Source organism: Hemiscyllium ocellatum, chromosome 16 (genome assembly GCF_020745735.1).
Source record: "Hemiscyllium ocellatum isolate sHemOce1 chromosome 16, sHemOce1.pat.X.cur, whole genome shotgun sequence".
Taxonomy (NCBI): domain Eukaryota; kingdom Metazoa; phylum Chordata; class Chondrichthyes; order Orectolobiformes; family Hemiscylliidae; genus Hemiscyllium; species Hemiscyllium ocellatum.
The window spans coordinates 73,104,110-73,126,356 of record NC_083416.1 but is presented as its reverse complement, the minus strand read 5'-3'; the positions used below and the strand labels follow the sequence as shown (position 1 = coordinate 73,126,356).

Here is a 22,247-nt window from a genome sequence, read left to right as displayed (position 1 = left end):
TAAAACTAATAATTAAGTTGTACCAAAATTCAAGTTTCAAAACCAGGCAGCTGTTGAATCTTCCTTTTGTATCTTCCTCTGTTGATTCTCTTCTTCTTAGGATTTCTCTTTCACCAATCGTTGATAGATAAATGTACCTTTAAGAGAGCTAATTTTTCAGGCAGTCTGTAGATGTTTGTGGCTTGGCAGTTCTCTTCTTAACTGTTCAATTTTTCCCAGTTTTATACCCCCAAAGTATTGGATTGTGTCATTGGCTTTTAAGATTGTCAATATATCAAATTTAAACTTTTTTGGAGTTTGGTATTTTGGGGCTATAATTTAAACTGATTGGCCACATTCAAATTTGTTTTTGTATCCAGGCAACCAGGTACTCTAGCTGCTGGTACAAATGTTACAATGTAACTTCTCCAGCACTCTGTGTGCCTCTCTAAGTCCTTTATTCTCTTAAAGGTACACTTCTACACCTTCATAACATCACTTGGACTTTGACTGTTGGACCTAGGTTGTTCTGACAAGATTCCAGCAGAAATGTTGATCTGCCAGATGCTCATATTTTCATTGTCAATTTCCAACTCCTTTTATCTGCCATGTGATTTTATTTCAGATGAAACCTCTGAGCTTTTGTGATGGACAGAATGTCATTTGGTATTGCATTTTTTATTTCAGTCTGCTCGCTGTTTGCTCGCGGAGTCTACGCGATCTTTGGGTTTTACGACAGGAAGACGGTAAACACACTCACATCGTTTTGTGGAGCCCTGCACCTCTCGTTCATCACTCCCAGCTTCCCCGTCGATACCTCCAACCAGTTTGTCATTCAGATGAGACCTGACCTACAGACTGCTCTCCTCAACCTCATCGAACATTACAAATGGCAGAAGTTTGTGTATATTTACGATGCTGATCGCGGTAAATAAACCTTCATCCCATCCTCCATCAAATCATTATGCAACACATGCGATACCTACTGTTGTAACCACTCTAAATTGCAAACTCCCTGTAAATATTAGGGCTGACTCATTAATATCTTAATGCCTTTTAGATTTGGAAATCGTGCATAAGATTGGAAATGTGCTAATGCCAGGAAAGTGTAGGAGGATGAAACCAAGGAACTACAGACTAGTCTGTTTAGTGTTGGTTGTGGGGAAACATTCCTTTACAGACTGAAGAAGCGAGAGGTTGAATAAATATCAACTAATTACTGAATGTCAGTGTGGATTTGTTAAAGGTGCAGTCACGTCTGAATAAAAAATGAGAAACTTTCAAGGCTGTGGAGGGATTGCATAACTCTCACAAAGACCAGATCAATGTCCTGTTGTCGTGCAGTGCAGTACTCTAATTGACTGGTTTTCTGACTAATGCAGAAAAAAACTTTTTTTAACAAACTTCTCCACTTGTCGTGACACCTTCAAAGATAGTTATACATATGCCATAAAGTCTCCGTTCCTGCACCCCTTTAAAGTTGCACAATTTAATTGAAGCTGCCTCCCTCTCCTCATTTTCCAACCAAAATCTATCACTTCGCACATCCCTGAGTTTTATTTTATTGACCATGTGTCTATCCATTTCACCTGACTCAATCTAGATTTTCCTGAAAATCACAGTGGGTCAGACAGCATCTGTGGTGAAAGAGCAAGCTAATGTTTAGAATCTAGATGACTCTTCGAGCACTGATGAAGAATCATCTTCATTCGAAACATTAGCTGACTCACTTTCCACAGATGCTACATGACCTGCTGAGATTTCCAGCATTTTTTGTTATAAGCACAGATTCCAGCAACTGCAGTAATTTACGTTTAGATTTTCCTAAAGTTTGTTAAGATCTTTTTCACTGTTTACTACATTCTGAGCTTCATTTCATCTCAATCTTTGATAAGATACCTAATGTACTTAATAATATATGTCAGTAATATATATCAACAAGACCAACAGTCCTAATAGTGACTACAGGGAACACAACTGCATCCTTCTGTCCAGTCCAAAAAGCAACTGTTCATTGTTGTTCACTGACTCTTATCCATTTTAATATGCTGACTTTTACTGTCCCTTCAATCCTAAAGATTTAATGTTTTTAAAAAGCCAATTTTGTGATATTTTGTCAAAAAGCCTTTTAAAAGTCCCCCAGGCACAACATCAATTGCACTTCCCTCATCAACTTTCTCCATTACTATAGTCAAACACAATTAATTTTAAACATCAGCATTATCCCACAATTTTCCAATGAACTTTCACAAAAATCTCCCATTATCAGAGATCTGGTTCAAGGAGGGTGGTGGTGGAATTCTGACTAGAAAATGTTAAACAAGGAATGCAAGAAGTTCTCCTCAGATAGGACTGAGATGAGGAGAAATGTCTTCACCTAGAGAGTAGGTGAGTGGGTTGAAGGATCACTTGAATGCTGCTTTTCTTTAATGGTAGAGTCTGTGTTGAACATTCAACTCCTTTATTCCTGCTCAGGACTGTCCGTACTACAGAAGGTGTTGGACACAGCTGCAGAAAAGAACTGGCAAGTGACAGCAGTCAGTATTGAGACTACCACCGAAGAAGGCTACCGGATGCTCTTCAAAGATTTGGACAAGAGGAAGGATAGGCACGTCATCATTGACTGCGAGGCTGATAAACTCACCACCATCATGAATCAGGTGACACTGAGCAAGCAATGGGCAAGACAACAAACAGGCACTGGGCTGGCTTATGGAAGGCATTGGACTGACAGGGAACAAGAACTGGGCAGTGGAGAGGCAGAGTGATCCAGGAAGAGGCCAGTCAATGGAGGGAGAGCTGGGTGATAAGGGCAACAGTGATTGTGACATAGAGGAGGTGGGGTGCAATCAGCTCAGGGGAGGAGCTGGTAGTGGAAGGAGAGATGAGATTGGAATTAGAGTTGGCAACAAGCAGAGGTCGGCAGTGTTGAATCGTTAGAATGTGGAACTGGGAGAAATAAATATATTGAATGCTCTGAGCAGCTGTATTGAAGTCTGAAATTGTCACTTTGGAGCCTCTGTCATTCTCTTGAGGACTTGGGGTTATTGGTGGCTGCATTCAGAGAATCCTATCTAGATATAATGGTTATTTAAATATAGAAAGAACCCAGTATATTGATTTTGTAGTGATTGCCTAGACCAAGTACCTTCTCCTGAGCTAGGATGGAGATGAGAAATTTCCACAAGTGGCACATCCATAGAATTCTCTGCCACAGAAATCGGTTGTGGCCAAAAACACTGATGTTTTTAGGGAGGAGTTCGATATAGTTCTTAGGGCTTAAGGGATCAAATGGTATGGAGGAGAAAGTGGGAACCAGGGACTGAGGTGGAAGATCAGCCATGATCATATTGAATGGTGGAGAAGGTTTGAAGAGCTGAATGGCCTACTCCTCCTCCTATTGTCCGTTTCCACCTACTGGAAGCTTGGGTGCCAGTTGAGGTGCTTGGGAAAATGTGGAGCCATCCAGTGTTGGGAATCAGGTGCCATCAAGTGGAGCTGGTTTAAAAAAGTGAAACCAATTGAACCAGGACACAGACGCATCCTTCAAAATTCTGTCCACATTTCAATTTCGTTCTCAATCTTTCTGTTGTGCCTATTTCATAATGGGAACTTTTCTTGGAAACCAATCTGTACTTTGTATTTGCCACCAGTGTTGGCGCTGCATGATTAAAAAAAAAGTATGTTTCACAAAGAGGTTATTATTAGCAATTGTAGTTTGTAAGGCACAATGTTGTTCTCCGAGTAAAAAGTGAGGTCTGCAGATGCTGGAGATCAGAGCTGAAAATGTGTTGCTGGTTAAAGCACAGCAGGTTAGGCAGCATCCAAGGAACAGGAAATTCGACGTTTCGGGCCAGAGCCCATCCAGTCCCTGTACTTATCTTCACGATGGACATCCAGTCCCTGTACACCTCCATCCTTATCTTCACGATGGACATCCAGTCCCTGTACACCTCCATCCCCCATCACGAAGGACTCAAAGCCCTCCACTTCTTCCTTTCCCGCCGCACCAACCAGTACCCTTCCATTGACACCCTCCTTCGACTGACCGAACTGGTCCTCACCCTGAATAACTTCTCTTTTCAATCCTCCCACTTCCTCCAAACTAAAGGAGTTGCCATGGGCACCCGCATGGGCCCCAGCTATGCCTGTCTCTTTGTAGGATATGTAAAATTAAATTCCTGATGAAGGGCTCTGGCCCGAAACGTCGAATTTCCTGTTCCTTGGATGCTGCCTGACCTGCTGTGCTTTAACCAGCAACACATTTTCAACAATGTTGTTCTCCACATGGCAGTTGAAAGTGAAGAGTAACGATCTGTTGAAAACTTGGGTCAAGAGCAAGGTTATCCCTGCTTCTGTGAATTAGTAGGAAAGGGGTGCTCCAGTTAGAGTGAAATATCGCAGTGGGAGATGAGCTGATCTCTCGAACAGTCAGGCTCCCAGAGTTTTAGTCTTGTTTTGTTCAATCCTTTGTGGCTACAATGTTCTCACATTGCAGTCAGTCCTGTTCCTTGATTTCAGTTTTAACAGATGATGGCAGTGAGCTTCAGAACTATCCCATTGAGTAGTTCAGTTCATTTCACCCAGCTCCCCATTAACCCCACCTTAAAGCTGACCTTTAGTTCCATTCTCTGGAGGTACAGATTTATCAGGGATGGGGTGAAACATCAGAACATGATGTTTCAGAGGTTTGCTGTTTCTCCTGCAACAAGCAGTGAATATTTTCACAGAAGAATTAGGTGTTGGCAAAATGTCTAAATGGAGGAGAAGCTGAATAACCTGAATCTTGCATTGATTAGTGGGAAAAGTAATATTCACTGCACGCAAGTACCAAGCAATGGCCATCTGCAGCAATACAGAATCCAACCATCTCCTTATGATATTCAGAAGCATAACCACCACTGAATCCCATACAATCAACATCCCTGCTTTACTAACACTGACCAGAAACTATGGATGAGCCACATAAATTGTGTACCTGTAAGAGCAGGTGAGAATCTATGAATTCTATGGCAATTCACTCACCTCCTGACTTCTCAAAACATACCATTTAAAACGGATAAATTAACGGTGTGATGGAATGTCCTCCAGTTGCTTGGATGAGTGCAGCTCCAACAGCGCTGAAAAAAGGTTCAAAACCAGTCAGGCCAAAGTAGCCGCTTGACTGCCACCTTCATTGTTCATTACCATCCCACACTCGTGCACAGTGGCAGCTGTGTGTCGCATCTACAAGATGCACTGCAGAAACTTATCAAAGTTCTTTGGATTGGACATTCCAAATCACAACTACACTTGATGGATGAAGACAGCAAGCACATGGGAACACTATGTGATTCCATCTAAACTGGAGAGGGACCAATATCCTGGCAAGGAGGTTTGCCAGTGTCACTCAGGAGGGTTTAAACTAATGTAGCAGAAGAGTGGGAACTAGAGCAGTAGATTGGAAATAAATTGACTGAAGAGAAGTCAGAGACAAAGCCCAGTAAGGCTAGGAGGAAGAGTTGACTCGGGGAGGTTACTGAACATGGTGGAATGGACAGTCTGAACTGCATTATATTGATGTGAGGAGTATGATAGGTAAGCTGAAAATGTGTTGCTGGTTAAAGCACAGCAGGTTAGGCAGCATCTCAGGAATAGGGAATTTGACGTTTGATGAAGGGCTTATGCTCGAAACGTCGAATTACCTATTCCTGAGATGCTGCCTAACCTGCTGTGCTTTAACCAGCAACACATTTTCAGCTGTGATCTCCAGCATCTGCAGACCTCATTTTTTACTCGTATGATAGGTAAGGCAGGTGAACTTAGAGCTTGGATTAGTACAAGCTATTGCAGACACTTGTTTGAGAGAGGGACAAGATTGGCAGCTTAACATTTCAGAAGTTAGATCTTTCAAGTAAGGTAGAGAGGGATGTATAAGAGGTGAAGGAGTCATGTTACTGATCAGGGAAAATATCACAGCTGTACTGAGCGAGGACACCTTGGAAAATTCACTCACTGAGGCCATATTGGTAGAGCTCAGGAATAGGAAGGATGTGATCACTTTATGGTGTTGTACGACAAGCCTCCCAATAGCCAGCGGGTGGTAGATGAACAACTGTGGTGGACAGATGATGAAAAATGTAAATCAACAGAGTTGATGTCGGTGATTTTAACTTCCCCCTATACTGACTGGGACTCGCTTAGTGCCAGGGGTTTGGATGGGGGCAATTGGCTAGGTGTGTCCAAGACAGTTTTTTGAAGCAAATAGTCCAACTCAGGAAGGGGCCATACTAGACATAGTATTGGGAAATGAGCCTGAGATAAAAGTTTCACTGGGGGAGCATTTCGGGAACAGTGACCGTAATTTTTTAAAGTTTTAAATTACTCTTGGATAAGGATAAAAGTAGTTCTTGGATGAAAGTACTAAACTTCAGGAAGACAAACTACCATAACATTAGGCAGGAACTGGGGAATGTAGATTAGGGAGGTGACTGTTTGATGGGAAATCTATACTTGCCATGTGTAAATCCTTTAAAGGCCATAGAGTCATACAACATGGAAACAAACCCTTCAGGCCAACTCATCCATGCCGACCAAGTTTCCCAAACTAAACATATGGCAATTGGCATGTTTACCTTCATCAGTTAGAACATAGAAACTGTACTGAACTTAACTTAGGCCATATTTGGAATATTGCGCATTGTTCTGGCCGCCACACCACCAGAAGGATGGGGAGGCTTTAGACAGGGTACAGAAACAGTTGATCAGGATGTTCCTTGGTTTGGAGGGTGTTAGCTACAAGCAGAGATTGGACAAACTTGGTTTGTTTTCACTTGAATGTTGGAGGGTGAGGGGAGACCTGATAGAAGTGTACAATATTGAGAGGCATGAATGGTTGGAGTATTTTTCCTCAGAAAGAAATGTCAATTATTAGGGGACATATGTTTAAGATAAAGGGGGGATAAGTTTAAAGGAGATGTGAGAGGCAAGTACTCTTGGTGGTAAGTGCCTGGAATGCACGGCCAGAGGAAGTGGTTACAATAGCAACGACAGATATGTGAATGGACAGGAAATAGACAGTTATCGACTATCAGGAGGTGATAGGATTTTGGTTTAGAAAAAACATCACTTGTCAACACAGGCTTGCTGGGCTGAGGGGCCTGTTTCTGTGCTGTACTGTTGTCTGCAACCACCATCTGTAAGTTACCCTCCAAGCCACACATTGTTCTGATTAGGAAATATATCGCAGTTCCTTCAGTGTCACTGACTCAAAACACTGGAACTCAGTTCCTAACAGCACTGCTGTGTGAATCCACACCAAATGGAGTGTTGCAGTGCAGGAAGATAGTTCCCCATGCACCTTCCCAAGGCAGCTGGGGATGAGAAATCAATACTGGCCAGACACTGACATTCAGCATCTTGAGCCCATTCTACCGTTAGACAAGTCCATGATTGCAGATTGTGGCCCTATCTTCACTTCACCATGTGTTGGTGACTGCCTTGTCAATCAGTGATCTGTCCAACTCAGCCTTAACTGTAGTCAATGACCCTGGCTCCACTTTGTTTGGGGACAGAAAAATCACAGACCAAAGATCTGATCAGAGCGAGAAAATAAACACTTTAAGTATTACATGGGACAAGCCACTTGAGCTGGTTAAAAAAATGTTGTATTCTGTGTTTTACAGATCATAAGCATTGGAAAGCACATCCGAGGTTATCAGTACATCTTCGCAAGCCTGGTAAGTTTACAACAACCAGTCCTGAATCCCAGCTCGTCTCAGTGGGTAACCAGCCCTGAATCCCAGCTCAGTCTCAGTGGGTGACCAGCCCTAAATCCCAGCTCAGTCAGTGGGAGACCAGCCCTGAATCCCAGTTCAGTCTCAGTGGGTGACCAGCCCTAAATCCCAGCTCAGTCAGTGGGAGACCAGCCCTGAATCCCAGTTCAGTCAGGGGAGATTAACCCTGAATCTCAGGGAAATTAATGTAGTCAATTTAAGAATTGAACAGATTTAGGGCCCCTATCTGATGCTGATAATCTGCATCTTTCTGTTTTGGTTTGTATCGAAGGGTTTCCTTGACATGGATCTGGATAAATTCCAGCATGCAGGAGCAAATGTGACTGGGTTTCAGATTGTGCGGCCTGACAGTGCTCAAGTATCAAAATTCCTTCAGCGCTGGAAAAAACTAGATGGCAAAGAGTATCAAGGAATTGAAGGACATAAACTGAAGGTAGGAGGTTTTAGTATGCTGTTGAAATTATTCTTCCCACCTTGGGAACATACAGTAACTGAGTCCATCCAACTCAGTGAGATTAACATGGCGACATCTCACAGCCACTGATAACAGGAGCATAAGAAACAGGAAGTGGTGCACTCTATTTGGCCCCTCGGTCCAGCTCTGCTATTCATTATGATAAAGGCTGGTCTTTGATTTCACCTCCATTTTCTGCAAAGGAATTCCTTGATGCTGTGAGCGACACTTTCTTTGGACCTTAAGGTTCAAGTCTCATTCCCTACTTTATCGCGTTGGAAGGATTGTGCCAAACAGGTTAATTACCAATCTGTAAAATCTTCCTGGCAGGCAGTAAGAATGAGAGAATTACCCAGTTAATAAGAGCTATGTAGTAGTGATAATGCTCTAATATCCCCATGTTAAAATACCCTGCACACATATTCTCACCATGAGTGAACATCATCCTTGCTCTGAGGGACTATGCACATGCTGTTCACCCTAACCCCAAATCCTTTTATTGCTTCATTATGCAGACTGCATGTAGTCTTGAACATGCTTAATGACGGAGTTCACAGCTCCATGGGCTAGGGAATTCCTAAGAGAACCTGGCTCAGACTTTCAGTAGCATTTCCATCACAGGATAAAGAAGATCCCGCGCATATACTGGCACTGGTCAGCGCTGTGGACCAGCGGGTGGGGAAATCAGTGATCCCAGTGAAGAGATGCCTGTTGAAGGTGGAGTAGGAGGAGTAGCATGGAGTCAGAGAGGATTGGACTTATTACTTGACTCTTTTAATTACTTGGAATTATCTTGACATTATCCCTCCACCTATACATTCTGTGCCTGTGTACCTCCCTTCAAGAAGGAGCACTGCTCCGAAAGCTTGTGATTTTAAATAAATCTGTTGGACTGTAACCTGGTGTCATATGACTTCTGAACAGAGAATGTTATTCCCCTTCTTGGGCCAATTCCAACTGCTGTTAGTGAGACAGGGGAGTGAGTGGAAAGTGTCTCTTAAATCAACTCTTTTCTAAGTCATGCTATTAATGTTCACGTTTGTAGCTCACTGGGTCCTGCCTGCTGACAGCAGTTACCCAAGCTTATGGTGTTCAGAGAGGGTCAGATATGTCTGGCATCACATTTCCCTGTCAGATTAAACTGGCAGCCAGAGACTTAACCTTTCAAGTCACTTGACGGTTTCAGCAGCTCATTGTTCGCACCCTGTCAGCCTCTCATTTACACTGTGACACCTCGTATTTACGTCCCAGTTCTCAGACAGGATCTCACTCACAGTCCATTTCCCTTTCCTCTCCTACAGTATACATCAGCTATGACCTTCGATGGAGTGCTCGTGCTGTCTGAAGCTTTCAAGTACCTACGCAAGACACGGATCGACATCTCTCGGAGAGGAAATGCGGGAGACTGTTTGGCAAATCCTGCTGTACCATGGGGTCAAGGGATAGACATTCAACGAGCCTTACAGCAGGTACAGCATCATGATGGGGAAGCTCCCAAGGATTTCTCTACCCTGTCCCAGACAGGTACAGCACAGGGTTGGATACAGAGTAAAGCTCCCTTCTCACTGTCCCCATCAAACACTTCCCAGACAGATACAGCACAGGGTTGGATATAGAGTAAAGCCCCTTCTTCACTGTCCCCATTAATCTTCCCAGGACATGCATAGCATGGGGGTGGATACAAAGTAAAGATTCCTCTGCACTATCCCAACAAACATTCCCAGGATAGGTACAGCACAGGTTTAGAAACAGCATAAAGCTCTCCCTACATGCTGAAAGGTGGTTTATGTCTGGCTGAGTTGCAGGTTCGTAGTGACGGATTAACTGGGAACATTCAGTTTAATGAATTTGGACATCGGACCAACTACACCGTTAATGTGTTGGAGCTGAAAAGTGATGGAATTAGAAAGGTAAGTGAATGTTGTACTGTCCTTCAATACAGCCCATCACTACAAATATCGGCGACAACCTGTATCCAAGTAAAAAGTGAGGTCTGCAGATGCTGGAGATCAGAGCTGAAAATGTGTTGCTGGTTATAGCACAGCAGGTCAGGCAGCATCCAAGGAACAGGAAATTCGACGTTTCGGGCCAGAGCCCTTCATCAGGAATGAGGAGAGTGTGCCAGGCAGGCTGAGATAAAAGGTAGGGAGGAGGGACTTGGGGGAGGGGCGATGGAGATGTGATCGGTGGAAGGAGGTCAAGGTGAGGGTGATAGGCCGGAGTGGGGTGGGGGCGGAGAGGTCAGGAAGAAGATTGCAGGTTAGGAGGGCGGTGCTGAGTTCAACGGAATCGACTGAGACAAGGTGGGGGGAGGGGAAATGAGGAAACTGGAGAAATCTGAGTTCAGTTCTCCAGTTTCCTCATTTCCCTTCCCCCCCCCACCTTGTCTCAGTCGATTCCCTTGAACTCAGCACCGCCCTCCTAACCTGCAATCCTCTTCCTGACCCCTCCGCCCCCACCCCACTCCGGCCTATCACCCTCACCTTGACCTCCTTCCACCTATCGCATCTCCATCGCCCCTCCCCCAAGTCCCTCCTCCCTACCTTTTATCTTAGCCTGCCTGGCACCCTCTCCTCATTCCTGATGAAGGGCTCTGGCCTGAAACGTCGAATTTCCTGTTCCTTGGATGCTGCCTGACCTGCTGTGCTTTAACCAGCAACACATTTTCAGCAGCGACAACCTGTATCCACCTTGTTAATTCCCAATACAATAGACCATCCTTACCACCTATACTCCCAAATCAGCTGTAGCCCAAAACTACCCGTACCCCATCCCACCTGTAACCCCACACCACCTGTATCTCCAAACCAGCCATTCCCTCAAACGAGGTGTGTCCCCAGCCAATTATACCCCAAACCATCTGCTGTCCAACCCCAATCCTCCATGCCAGCCAAATACCCAAATTAGTTATACCCCCAAATCACTGTATCCCCAAACCACCAGTACCCCAGACCTTTTATGAATCCAAGCTGTCGAGCCTCCAAACCCAAGCCACCTATACCCCCAAATGACCTATAAGCCTCCAAACCACCTCTACCTACAGTCCACCAATACCCCCCTATCACCTATACTCCCAAAGCCACCTATACCCCCAATCCAACTATAACTCCCCAAACTTCCTATGCTCTCAAGTCACCTATAGCCCTCCCAAAGTGGGCGGCACGGTGGCACAGTGGTTAGCACCGCTGTCTCACAGCGCCAGAGACCCAGGTTCAATTCCGGCCTCAGGTGACGGACTTGTGTGGAGTTTGCACATTCTCCCCGTGTCTGTGTGGGTTTCCTCCCACAGTCCAAAGATGTGCGGATTAGGTGAATTGGCCATGCTAAATTGCCCGTCGGGTTAGGTGAAGGGGAAAATGTAGGGAATGGGTCAGGATGGGTTGCGCTTCGGCGGGTTGGTGTGCACTTGTTGGGTCGAAGGGCCTGTTTCCACACTGTAAGTAAGTAATCTAATCAAACCTATACCACCAAACAACCTATAAAACCCCAGTCCACATATACACCCCAAACCATCTATAACCACTCCCTCCAAATCACATGTAACCATCCATTCCTCCAGTCCATCCATACTCCCAGAGTACCTGCACTCCCAGAAACATTAACCAAACACCCTCCCAGCCTACACACTCTAAATATCCAGTTGGGTGGAGAGGACATGTTGAGCAGCATGGTAGATGTGATTGAGAAGTAGTTGAAGTATATGTTGAATTTGGTAGGTCGACTGACAGGTACAGTGAGAAACTGGATGGATAAGACTGATTTGTCACAATATGGATAGAGTCATAGAGTCACAGCACAGAAACAAACTCTTCAATCTAGTTCCTCTGCACCAACCAGACATCCCAATCTGACCTAGTCCCATTTGCTAGCATTTAGCCCTACACCTCAAAACCCCCTTCCTCTTAAATGTTGTAATTGTACCCGCATCCACCACCTCCTCTGAAAGCTCTTTCCATACATGCACCACACTCTGCGTGAAAAAGTTGCCCTCGGCTCCTTTTTAAAATCTTTCCACTCTCACCTTAAATCTTTGCCCTTTAGTTTTGAAATCCCTTAACGTAGGAAAAAGACCTTGGCTATTCACCCTGTCCATGCCCCTCATGATTTTATAAGCCTCCATAAGGTTACCCTTCAGCCTCTGATGCTTCAGGCAAGAAAGCCCCAGCCTATTGTGGGCGGCACGGTGGCACAGTGGTTAGCACTGCTGCCTCACAGCACCTGAGACCTGGGTTCAATTCCCGACTCAGGTGACTGACTGTGTGGAGTTTGCACGTTCTCCCCGTGTCTGCGTGGGTTTCCTCCGGGTGCTCCGGTTTCCTCCCACAGTCCAAAGATGTGCGGGTCAGGTGAATTGGCCATGCTAAATTGCCCGTAGTGTTAGGTAAGGGGTAAATGTAGGGGTATGGGTGGGTTGCGCTTCGGCGGGTCGGTGTGGACTTGTTGGGCCGAAGGGCCTGTTTCCACACTGTAAGTAATCTAATCTAATCTATTCACCCTCTCCCTATAACTCGAAGCCAACAACATCTTTGTAAATCATTTCTGCACCCTCTCAAGTTTAACAACATCCTTCCTGTAGAAAGGTGACCAGAATTGTGCACAGTATTCTAACAGTGGCCTCAGCAATGTCCTGTATAGCCATAATAATACAACCCAATTCTGATACTCAGTGTTCTGGTCAAAGAAACCAAGCATGCTAAATGTCTTCTTCACCACCCTGTTCAACCTGCCATTCCACTGTCAAGGAATAATGCACCTGCACCTCTAAGTCTTTCTATTCAGCAACACCCCCCCAGGGCCCTATCATTAAGTGCATAAGTCCTGCCCTGATTTGCCTCACCAAAATGCAATGTTTCACATTTATCTAAATTAAACTTCATCTGCCATTGTTTGGCCCATCTGACCAATGTCCCATCTAAAAGTTGAAGTTCTAAATTGGAGAAAGGCCAATTTTGACGGTATTAGGCAAGATCTTTCAAAAACTGATTGGGGGCAGATTTTCGCAGGTAAAGGGACAGTTGGAAAATGGGAAGCCTTCAGAAATGAGATAACGAGAATCCAGAAAAAGTATATTCCTGTTAGGGTGAAAGAAAAGGCTGGTAGGTATAGGGAATGCCTAAAGAAATTGAGGGTTTGGTTAAGAAAAAGAAGGAAGCATAGACAGGATAGACCGAGTGAATCCTTAGAAGAGTATAAAGGCAGTAGGAGTATACTTCAGAAGGAAATCAAGAAGGCAAAAAGGGGACATGAGATAGCTTTGGCAAATAGAATTAAGGAGAATCCAAAGGGTTTTTACAAATATATTAAGGACAAAAGGATAACAAGGAAGAGAATAAGGCCCCTCAAAGATCAGCAAGGCGGCCTTTGTGTGGAGCCGCAGATGGGGGAGATACTGAACAGGTATTTTGCATCAGTATTTACTGTGGAAAAGGATATGGAAGATATAGAATGTAGAGAAATAGATGGTGACACCATGAAAAATGGATGTCTTGAAATGCATAAAGGTGGATAAATCCCCAAGACCTAGTCAGGGGCACCCTAGAACTCTGTGGGAAGCTAGAGAAGTGATTGCTGGGCCACTTATTGAGATATTTGTATCATCGATAGTCACAGGTGAGGTGCTGGAAGACTGGAGGTTGGCTAACGTGGTGCTACTGTTTAAGAAGGGCGGTAAGGACAAGCCAGTTAGCCTGACATTGATGGTGGGCAAGTTGTTGGAGGGAATCCTGGGAGACAGGATGTACATGTATTTGGAAAGGCAAGGACTGATTAGGGATAGTCAACATGGCTTTGTGAGTGGGAAATCATGTTTCATAAACTTGATTGAGTTTTTTGAAGAAGTAACAAAGAGAATTGATGACGGCAGAGCAGTCGACGTGATGCTGAACCTTGTCAAACGCTTTGCTGAAGTCCATATAGATAATGTCCATTGCTCTGCCTTCACGAATCTTCTTTGCCATCTCTTCAAAAAACTCAATCAAATTAGTGAGACATGATTTCCACACAAAAGCCATGATGATGATCACTAATCAGTACTTGCCTTTCCAAATGCATGTACGGAGGAACATCAATTATTCGACATTCGATTAACTGAATTTCGGATGATCCAAACAAGATCGCAGGGTCCCGATGTTATCTTTGATAACTATGTTATCCGGCATCAATTATCTGGCATTTAATTAACTGAATGAAATACAGCCTGCCCGTGTCCTTTGAATAATTGGGGTTCCTCTGTCAATCCTGTCCCTCAGAGTCCCCTCCAACAACTTACCCACCACTGACATAAGGCTCCCCAGTCTATAGTTCCCTGGCTTTTCTTTCCAATTTTTCTTAAATAATGCCACCACATTAGCCAACTTCCAGTCTTCTGGCACCTCACCCATGGCTGTCAATGACACAAATTTCTCAGCAAGGGGCTCAGCAATCACTTTCCCAGATTCCCACAGAGTTCTGGGATACGCTGATCAGGTCCTGGGGATTTATCTACCTTTTTGGATTTTAAGATCTCCAATACCACCTCTTCTGTAACATGAACTCTTTTCAAGACATTACCATTTATTTCTCCAGATTCTCTAGCTATCATGTCCTTCTCCACAATAAACACTAATGCAAAATATTTGCTTATTATCTCACCCATCTCTTATAGATGACCACATTGATCTTTAAGAGGTCATATTCTCTCCTTATCTACTCTCTCGCCCTTGATGTATTTACAGAATCTCTTTTGATTCTCCTTAACTGTACCTGCCAAAGTTGTTTCATGTCCCCTTTTTACCCTCCTGAGTTCCCTCTGAGGTATACTCCTACTGCTCTTAAAGTCCTGTAAGGATTTACTCGATCCAGCTGTTACACCTCACTTATGCTTCCTTATTTTTCTTGTCCAGAGCCTCAATTTCTCTAGTCAATCAACACCTACCGTGCCCTCCCACTAACAAGAACTCTCGTTATTCATTTTTAAAGGCCTCCATTTCCCAACTGTCCCTTTACCTAAGATAGGCTCCCCTAATCAGCATTGAAAGTTCCTGTCAATACCATCAAAATTGCCCTTCCTCCAATTTAGAACTTTAAACTTTTTGATCAGTTCCACCTTTTTCCATATCTTAAAACTGAAAGAACAATGATCACTTGCCCTTCAGTGCCACCTAAAGCCACTTTAGTCACTTGCCCTGCCTTATTTCCCAAGAGAGGATCAAGTCTTGCTCCTTCTCTAGTAGGTACATCCTGGAGAAAAAAGTAAGTTTTCTTGTTCACACTTAACAAAATTCCTCCCCATCCAAGCTGTTACTGCAATGACTGTCCCAATTGATGTGTGAAAAGTTAAAATCCCTACTATTACAACCCTGTTATTCTTACAGATCTCCTCCTATATTTGTTTCTCAATTTCCCACTGACTGTCGAAGAGGGATCTATAATACAGGGTGATCGTTCTTTATTTATTTCTCAGTCCCACCCGTATAACTCTAGACAATCCCCAGAAATATTCTCCCTAAATACAGCCATATTTTATCTCTAAGCAAACACACCCCTCTCCTCTTGCCTCCCATTCTATCCTTCTTATAATGTCAATACCCTGGAACATTAAGCTGCCAATCCTGGCTATCCCTGAGTATTGCTTCTGTTTATAGCTGTGATAACACAGTCCCATGTTTCCAACCATGCCCTAAGTTCATCTGCCTTACCTGTCAGTCCTCTTGCATTGAAGTTAATGTAATTTATTTTATCAGTCTTGCCAAGGTCTTGTCTGCCTTGAGTTTTTCACTACACACACACACACACCCCTCCCCTTCCAATTCAGGTGGAGCCCACCCCTTTTATACAGAGTTGAAAAATGTGGTGCTGGAAAAACACAGCAGGCCAGGCAGCATTCCTGAAGAAGGGCTTTTGCCCGAAACGTCGATTCTCCTGCTCCTCGGATGCTGCCTGGCCTGTTGTGTTTTTCCAGCACCACATTTTTCAACTCTGGTACTCCAGCATCTGCAGTCCTCCTAGTTCATCCCTCTTATACAGGTCATTTCTCTCCCTGAAGAGATCCCAATGGTTCGAAAATATGAATCCTTGCCCCCTGCACCAACCTCTCAGCTGTGCATTCATCTGCTTTATCCTCCCATTCCTACTGTCACTAGCATGTCTAGTAGGTCCCTCGGAGGTGCCTACTTTTTAACCTCCTGATTAATTTCCTATATTCTCTCCGCTGAACTTCATCCCTTTCTCTACTGATGTCATTAGGACTAAGGTACACAACAACCTTCTACTGGTCACTCTCCCCTTTCAGAATATTCTGCACCCTCTCAGACACATCCTTGGCCCTGGCACCAGGGAGGCAACACACCATCCTGGTGGCTCACTGACCCTCACAGAAAAGTTGTACTGTTCCCCAGTCTTCGACAATTCCCAATTATAATCAAACCTGACATATCCCTCATTAACGTACAGTCCGTCACGGTACCTGAAACTTGACCATCAGTGCTTTACTCCCCTCAGAGGCCAGTGCCCTACAGTATCCAAAACAGCAACTGTTGCTCATCCCTGACTGTTGTGGAGAAGGTGGTGGTGAGCTGCCTTCTTTAACTGCCTTCTTTTACATTTACTGTAGATAGAATCACAGGGGAGGGGTTTACAGGAGTTTGACCCAGCGACAGTAAAGGAATGGTGATATATTTTTTCATCAAGGTGGTGAATGACTTGGAATGGAACATGCTCATTAATACTGCTTTTTACAGATCGGCTATTGGAATGAAGATGACAAGTTTGTTGCAACAACAGGGGACCATCAAACTGGCAATGACACCAGTGGCATCCAGAATCGAACATATTTTGTAACAACAATCTTAGTAAGTGTTGCCACGCTGAGTGTGAATGGGTAGCTGAGTGAACCATAATAACTTCTCATATTTCTGTATGTGGAACCCAGAAAGAAATAAAGACTAGACAAAATCTCACCGAGCAACAGAGTGAGCTAAACGGGCTGAATGACCTCCTTTGTACCTGTGGTGTCGGTCCATGTGACGACTTCTGTGGAGGGTTGGGAGATCTCCAAGATTCCAAGAATCAAAGAAACAGAAGGAACATTCAACCACTTGAAGCTGTTCTGCTGTTCACTGAGTCTATACCTGACTATATCCTAGCTCTACATACCTGCCTTGGTCCCACAACCTTCAATATCATTACCCCACAAAAATCATTCACACATCCAACATTGAGGATGTGGTGATGTAGTGGGTATGTTGTTGGCCTAGTAAGCCAGAGGAGCATAGCAGGCTTTTCCAGCACCACACTCTCGACTCTAATCTCCAGCATCTGCAGTCCTCACTTTCACCTAGTAAGCCAGAGGGATAGACAAATGCTTTTGAGACACATGTTCACATTTCCTCACAGCTGCTGCTGGAACTTACATTCAGTTAATAAATCCGGAATATAAAACCAATATAGTACCTTAAAAACATAAGACGAGGAACTAGAGTAGGCCATTCAGTCCCACGTGCCTGCCCGGCCATTTAATAGGATCATGGCTGATCTGACATTTCTCATGTCCACTTCTCTGCCTGTCCCCTGTAGCCCTTGATTCTCCTACTGATCAAGAATCTATGTCAGCCTCAGATATAGACAAGGGCTATGCCCCCATAGCTCTCTGTGGTAAGGAGTTCCAAAGATTCAAAACACTCCAAGGAAGAAATTCCTCTCCACCTTAGTCTTAAATTGGTATCTCTTTATTCTGAGACTATGCCATCTGGTCCTAGCCTCTCAACATTTATCCTGTCAAGGCTGTTAAGAATCCTATCTGCTTCAATGAGATCACCTCTCATTCTTCGAAATGCCAGTGAACAGAATCCCAACCGAATTAGCCTTTGCTCATAAGACAATCCCTCCACACCAAGGATCATCCTAGTGAACCTTCTGTGAACTGCTTCCAATGAAGTAATATCTTTCCTCAAATAAGGGGACCAAAACTGCTCACAGTACTTCAGTTATAGTCTCACCAGCACCATGTACTGTTGAAGTAAGACTTCCCTACTCTTATACTCCTACACCTTTGAAATAAGGCCAACATTCCATTAGCCTGATGGCTATCATTAGAAGAAAACTTGGATTACTAATGCCCTTTAAGGAAGGAAATCTGATGTTCTTAACTGCTCTGACATACAGATGACTCCAGACCCACAGCAATGTTGTTGGATCTTAAAAATACATCCAAAATGGCCAGCCTGGCAGAAATTCAGTTCAAAGACAAGTAGGAGTGACCAACATGTCTGTTCTAACAATGCACACATCCCATGAAAAAAAAACAAGCAAAATATTGGAGATGATGGAAATCCGAAGGCAAAATACTCTGAAGATTTTGGAAATGCTCAGCCAGCATCTGGAGAGAGAAATAAAGTTAACTCTCAGGTCAATGTGTTCTACCGAAAGGTTATTGACCAGATACATTAACCCTATTTCTCTTGCCAGATGCTACCAGAGCTGCTGAGTATTTCTAGCAGTTTCTGTTTTCATTTCCAAAATCAATCCATCTTAGATTTAAAGTTTTCATTTGATCTCCCAGTTTTGAGAGCATTTTGAGGGCAAGAGTTCCAGATTTGTTGTATCCTTGGTATGAGGAAGTGTTTGCTGTCATCATTCCTGGATGACCTGGTTCAAATATTAACATTATATCTCCTTTTCCTGGTCTCTCCCTCCCAGAGGAAATAATTTACCCTCTTTGACCTTACCAACTTCATTTACTCATTAAAATTCTCCACATAAAAGTAGATGATGTTGATATATGTTTTAGAACTCAAACTTGATCCACTTCTCATAGAATCATAAAGGTGTGGAAACAGGCCTTTCAGCCCAACAAGTCCACACTGACCCTCCAAAGACCGTCTCACTCAGACCCATCCCCCTACCCTATCCCTGCACTTCCTCTGTCTAATACGCCTAACCTACACATCCATGAGCACTATGATCAATTTGGGATGGCCAATCCACCTAAGTTGTACATCTTCAGACTGTGGGAGGAAACTGGAGCACCCTGAGGAAACCCACAAAAACACAGAGAGAATGTGCAAACTCCACATAGACAGTCACCCGAGGCTGGAATTGAACCTGGGTCCCTCACACTGTGAGGTAGCAGTGCTAACCACTGAGCCATCGTGTCACCCAAAACTGACAGTATGAATCCAGGACTGAGATAGGCCGTCTGATTGCAAGCTCTGCCACTGGTGAGAGAAGTGATAAATTCAGCCAGTATTTTCACAATACACCTCATATAAAAGTGTTAGCCCATCAGGATGTTATCAACCCTTGACTCCTACTGACCCTACACCCTCTGTAGCCTTTGGCTTCTTCAGTGCTCTGCCACTAGTATCCTGACCTATTTTAAGAGTGTATTCACCCATCACCCCAATTTCTGCTGACCTATATTGGCTCTGCAGAACATAGGAATTGGAGTAGGCCATTCAGCCCATCGAGCCTGCTCCAACATTCAGCCTGCTCATTGCCATTTTCCCACACTAGCTCCCACTATATCCCTTGATGTCATTAGTCTTCAGAAATCTATCGACTTCTGTCTTTAATGTGCTCAATGATTGAGGTCCCTCACCCCTCTGGGGTAAAAAATTCCAAAGATTTATAAACCTCTGAGTGAAGAAATTATTCCTCATCCCAGTCCTCAGTGGTCTGCTCCTCACTCTATGCCTCTGGTTCTAGACTCACCTGCAAAGAGAAACATCTTATTTCCATCCACTTTCTCATGCTCTGTAAGACTTTTGCATGGCTCAGTGCAGTCAGTTCTCATTGTGTGACTCTGGAAAGTACAGGCTCACTTCCTCAATCTCACATCTTTAGAAAATCCTGCAAACTGACAAGTGAACCTCTGTTGCACTCTTCCTATGGTATGTGCATCTAAACAGGGTGATTAAAATATACCGACATGCGAAATTGTCACAGCATTGACAATATTAACATGCAGCAGCTCACATTATAACTCAGGTCTGCTGGATGGCCCCACAACTCCACCAATCTTCGTATTGTCTGCAAATTTACTGACCCACCCTTCGACTCCCCCTTCCAAGTCATTAACAAAAATTACAAACAGGAGAGGACCCAGAACTGATCCCTGCGGAACTCCACTTGTAACTGGGCTCCGGGCTGAATATTTGCCATCTACCACCACTCTCTGACTTCGACCGGTTAGCCAGTTCTCTATCCAACTGGCCAAATTTCCCACTATCCCATGCCTCCTGACTTTCCACATAAGCCTACCATGGGGAACCTTATCAAATGCCTTACTAAAATCCATGTACACTACATCCACTGCTGTACCCTCATCCACATGCTTGGTCACCTCCTCAAAGAATTCAATAAGACTTGTAAGGCAAGACCTACCCCTCACAAATCTGTGCTGGCTGTCCCTAATCAAGCAGTGTCTTTCCAGATACTCATAAATACTATCCCTCAGTACCCTTTCCATTACTTTGCCTACCACCGAAGTAAGACTAACTGGCCTGTAATTCCCAGGGTTATCCCTATTCCCTTTTTTGAACAGGGACACAACATTCGCTACTCTCCTGTCCCCTGGTACCACCCCCGTTGACAGTGAAGATGAAAAGATCATTGCCAAGGGCTCTGCAATTTCCTCTCTTACTTCCCACATAATCCTAGGATATATCCCATCAGGCCCAGGGGACTTGTCTATCCTCAAGTTTTTCAAAATGCCCAACACATCTTCCTTCCTAACAAGTATCTCCTCTAGTTTACCAGTCTGTTTCATACTCTCCTCTTCAACAATATGGTCCCTCTCATTTGTAAATATTGAAGAAAAGTACTCATTCAAGACCTCTCCTATCTCTTCCGACTCAATACACAGTCTCCCACTACTGTTCTTGATCGGACCTACCCTCGTTCTCGTTATTCTCATGTTTCTCACATACGCATAAAAGGCCTTGGGGTTATCCTTGATCCTACCCGCCAAAGATTTTTCATGCCCTCTCTTAGCTCTCCTAATCCCTTTCTTCAGCTCCCTCCTGGCTATCCTGTATCCCTCCAACGCTCTGTCTGAACGTTGTTTCCTCAACCTTATGTAAGCCTCCTTCTTCCTCTTTACTAGACATTCAACCTCCCTAGTCAACCAAGGTTCCCACACACGACCATCTCTTTCCTGCCTGACAGGTACATACATATCAAAGACACGTCATATCTGTTCCTTGAAAAAGTTCCACATTTCAACGACATCCTTCCCTGACAGCCTATGCTCCCAACTTATGCTCCTCAGATCCTGTCTTGCAGCATCATATTTACCCTTCCCCCAATTGTAAACCTACCCTGTTGCACGCACCTATCTCTCTCCATAACCAAGGTGAAAGTCACAGAATTGTGGTCACCATCACCAAAATGCTCACCCACTAACAAGCCCATCACTTGTCCCGGTACCAAATCCATATGGCCTCCCCTCTGGTTGGATAATCTACATACTGAGTTAGAAAAGCTTCCTGGACACACTGCACAAACACCGCCCCATCCAATCTACTTGATGTAAAGAGTTTCCAATCAATATTTGGGAAGTTGAAATTGCCCATGACTACTACCCTGTGGCTTCTGCACCTTTCTAAAATCTGTTTCCCAATCTGTTTCTCCACATCTCTGCTGCTATTGGGGGGCCTATAGTAAACACCCAACAAGGTGACTGCTCCTTTCCTATTTCTGACTTCAGCCCATACTACCTCCAAAGGCAGATCCCCCTCGAACTGTCTTTCTGCAGCCGTTATACCATTTCTAATTAGCAACGCCACCCCCTCCCCCTCCTTTTTTACCACCCTCCCTAATCTTACTGAAACATCTGTAACCAGGAACCTCCAACAACCATTCCTGTCCCTCTTCTATCCACGTTTCCGTGATGGCCACAACGTCGTAGTCCCAAGTACCGATCCACGCCTTCAGTTCACCCACCTTATTTCTGATATTCCTTGCATTGAAGTATACACATTTAAACCCATCTCTGTGTCTGCAAGTATTCCCTGTCAGTGTTACCTTCTCCACAGCCTCCCTACATTCTTGGACATCCTGAA

General features: G+C 44.2%; 1 protein-coding gene across 1 annotated transcript in view; it reads left to right on the top strand.

Moving 5' to 3' along the window:
* LOC132823277 (glutamate receptor 1-like) overlaps positions 1 to 22,247 on the top strand; it is a 204,792-nt gene that overhangs the window by 72,781 nt on the left and 109,764 nt on the right. The window contains exons 3-9 of the mRNA XM_060836930.1: positions 667 to 906; positions 2,455 to 2,639; positions 7,644 to 7,697; positions 8,026 to 8,187; positions 9,510 to 9,677; positions 10,014 to 10,118; positions 16,926 to 17,036. Of these exons, the coding sequence (XP_060692913.1) occupies positions 667 to 906; positions 2,455 to 2,639; positions 7,644 to 7,697; positions 8,026 to 8,187; positions 9,510 to 9,677; positions 10,014 to 10,118; positions 16,926 to 17,036 (1,025 nt within the window). The remainder of the gene's footprint in view (positions 1 to 666; positions 907 to 2,454; positions 2,640 to 7,643; positions 7,698 to 8,025; positions 8,188 to 9,509; positions 9,678 to 10,013; positions 10,119 to 16,925; positions 17,037 to 22,247) is intronic.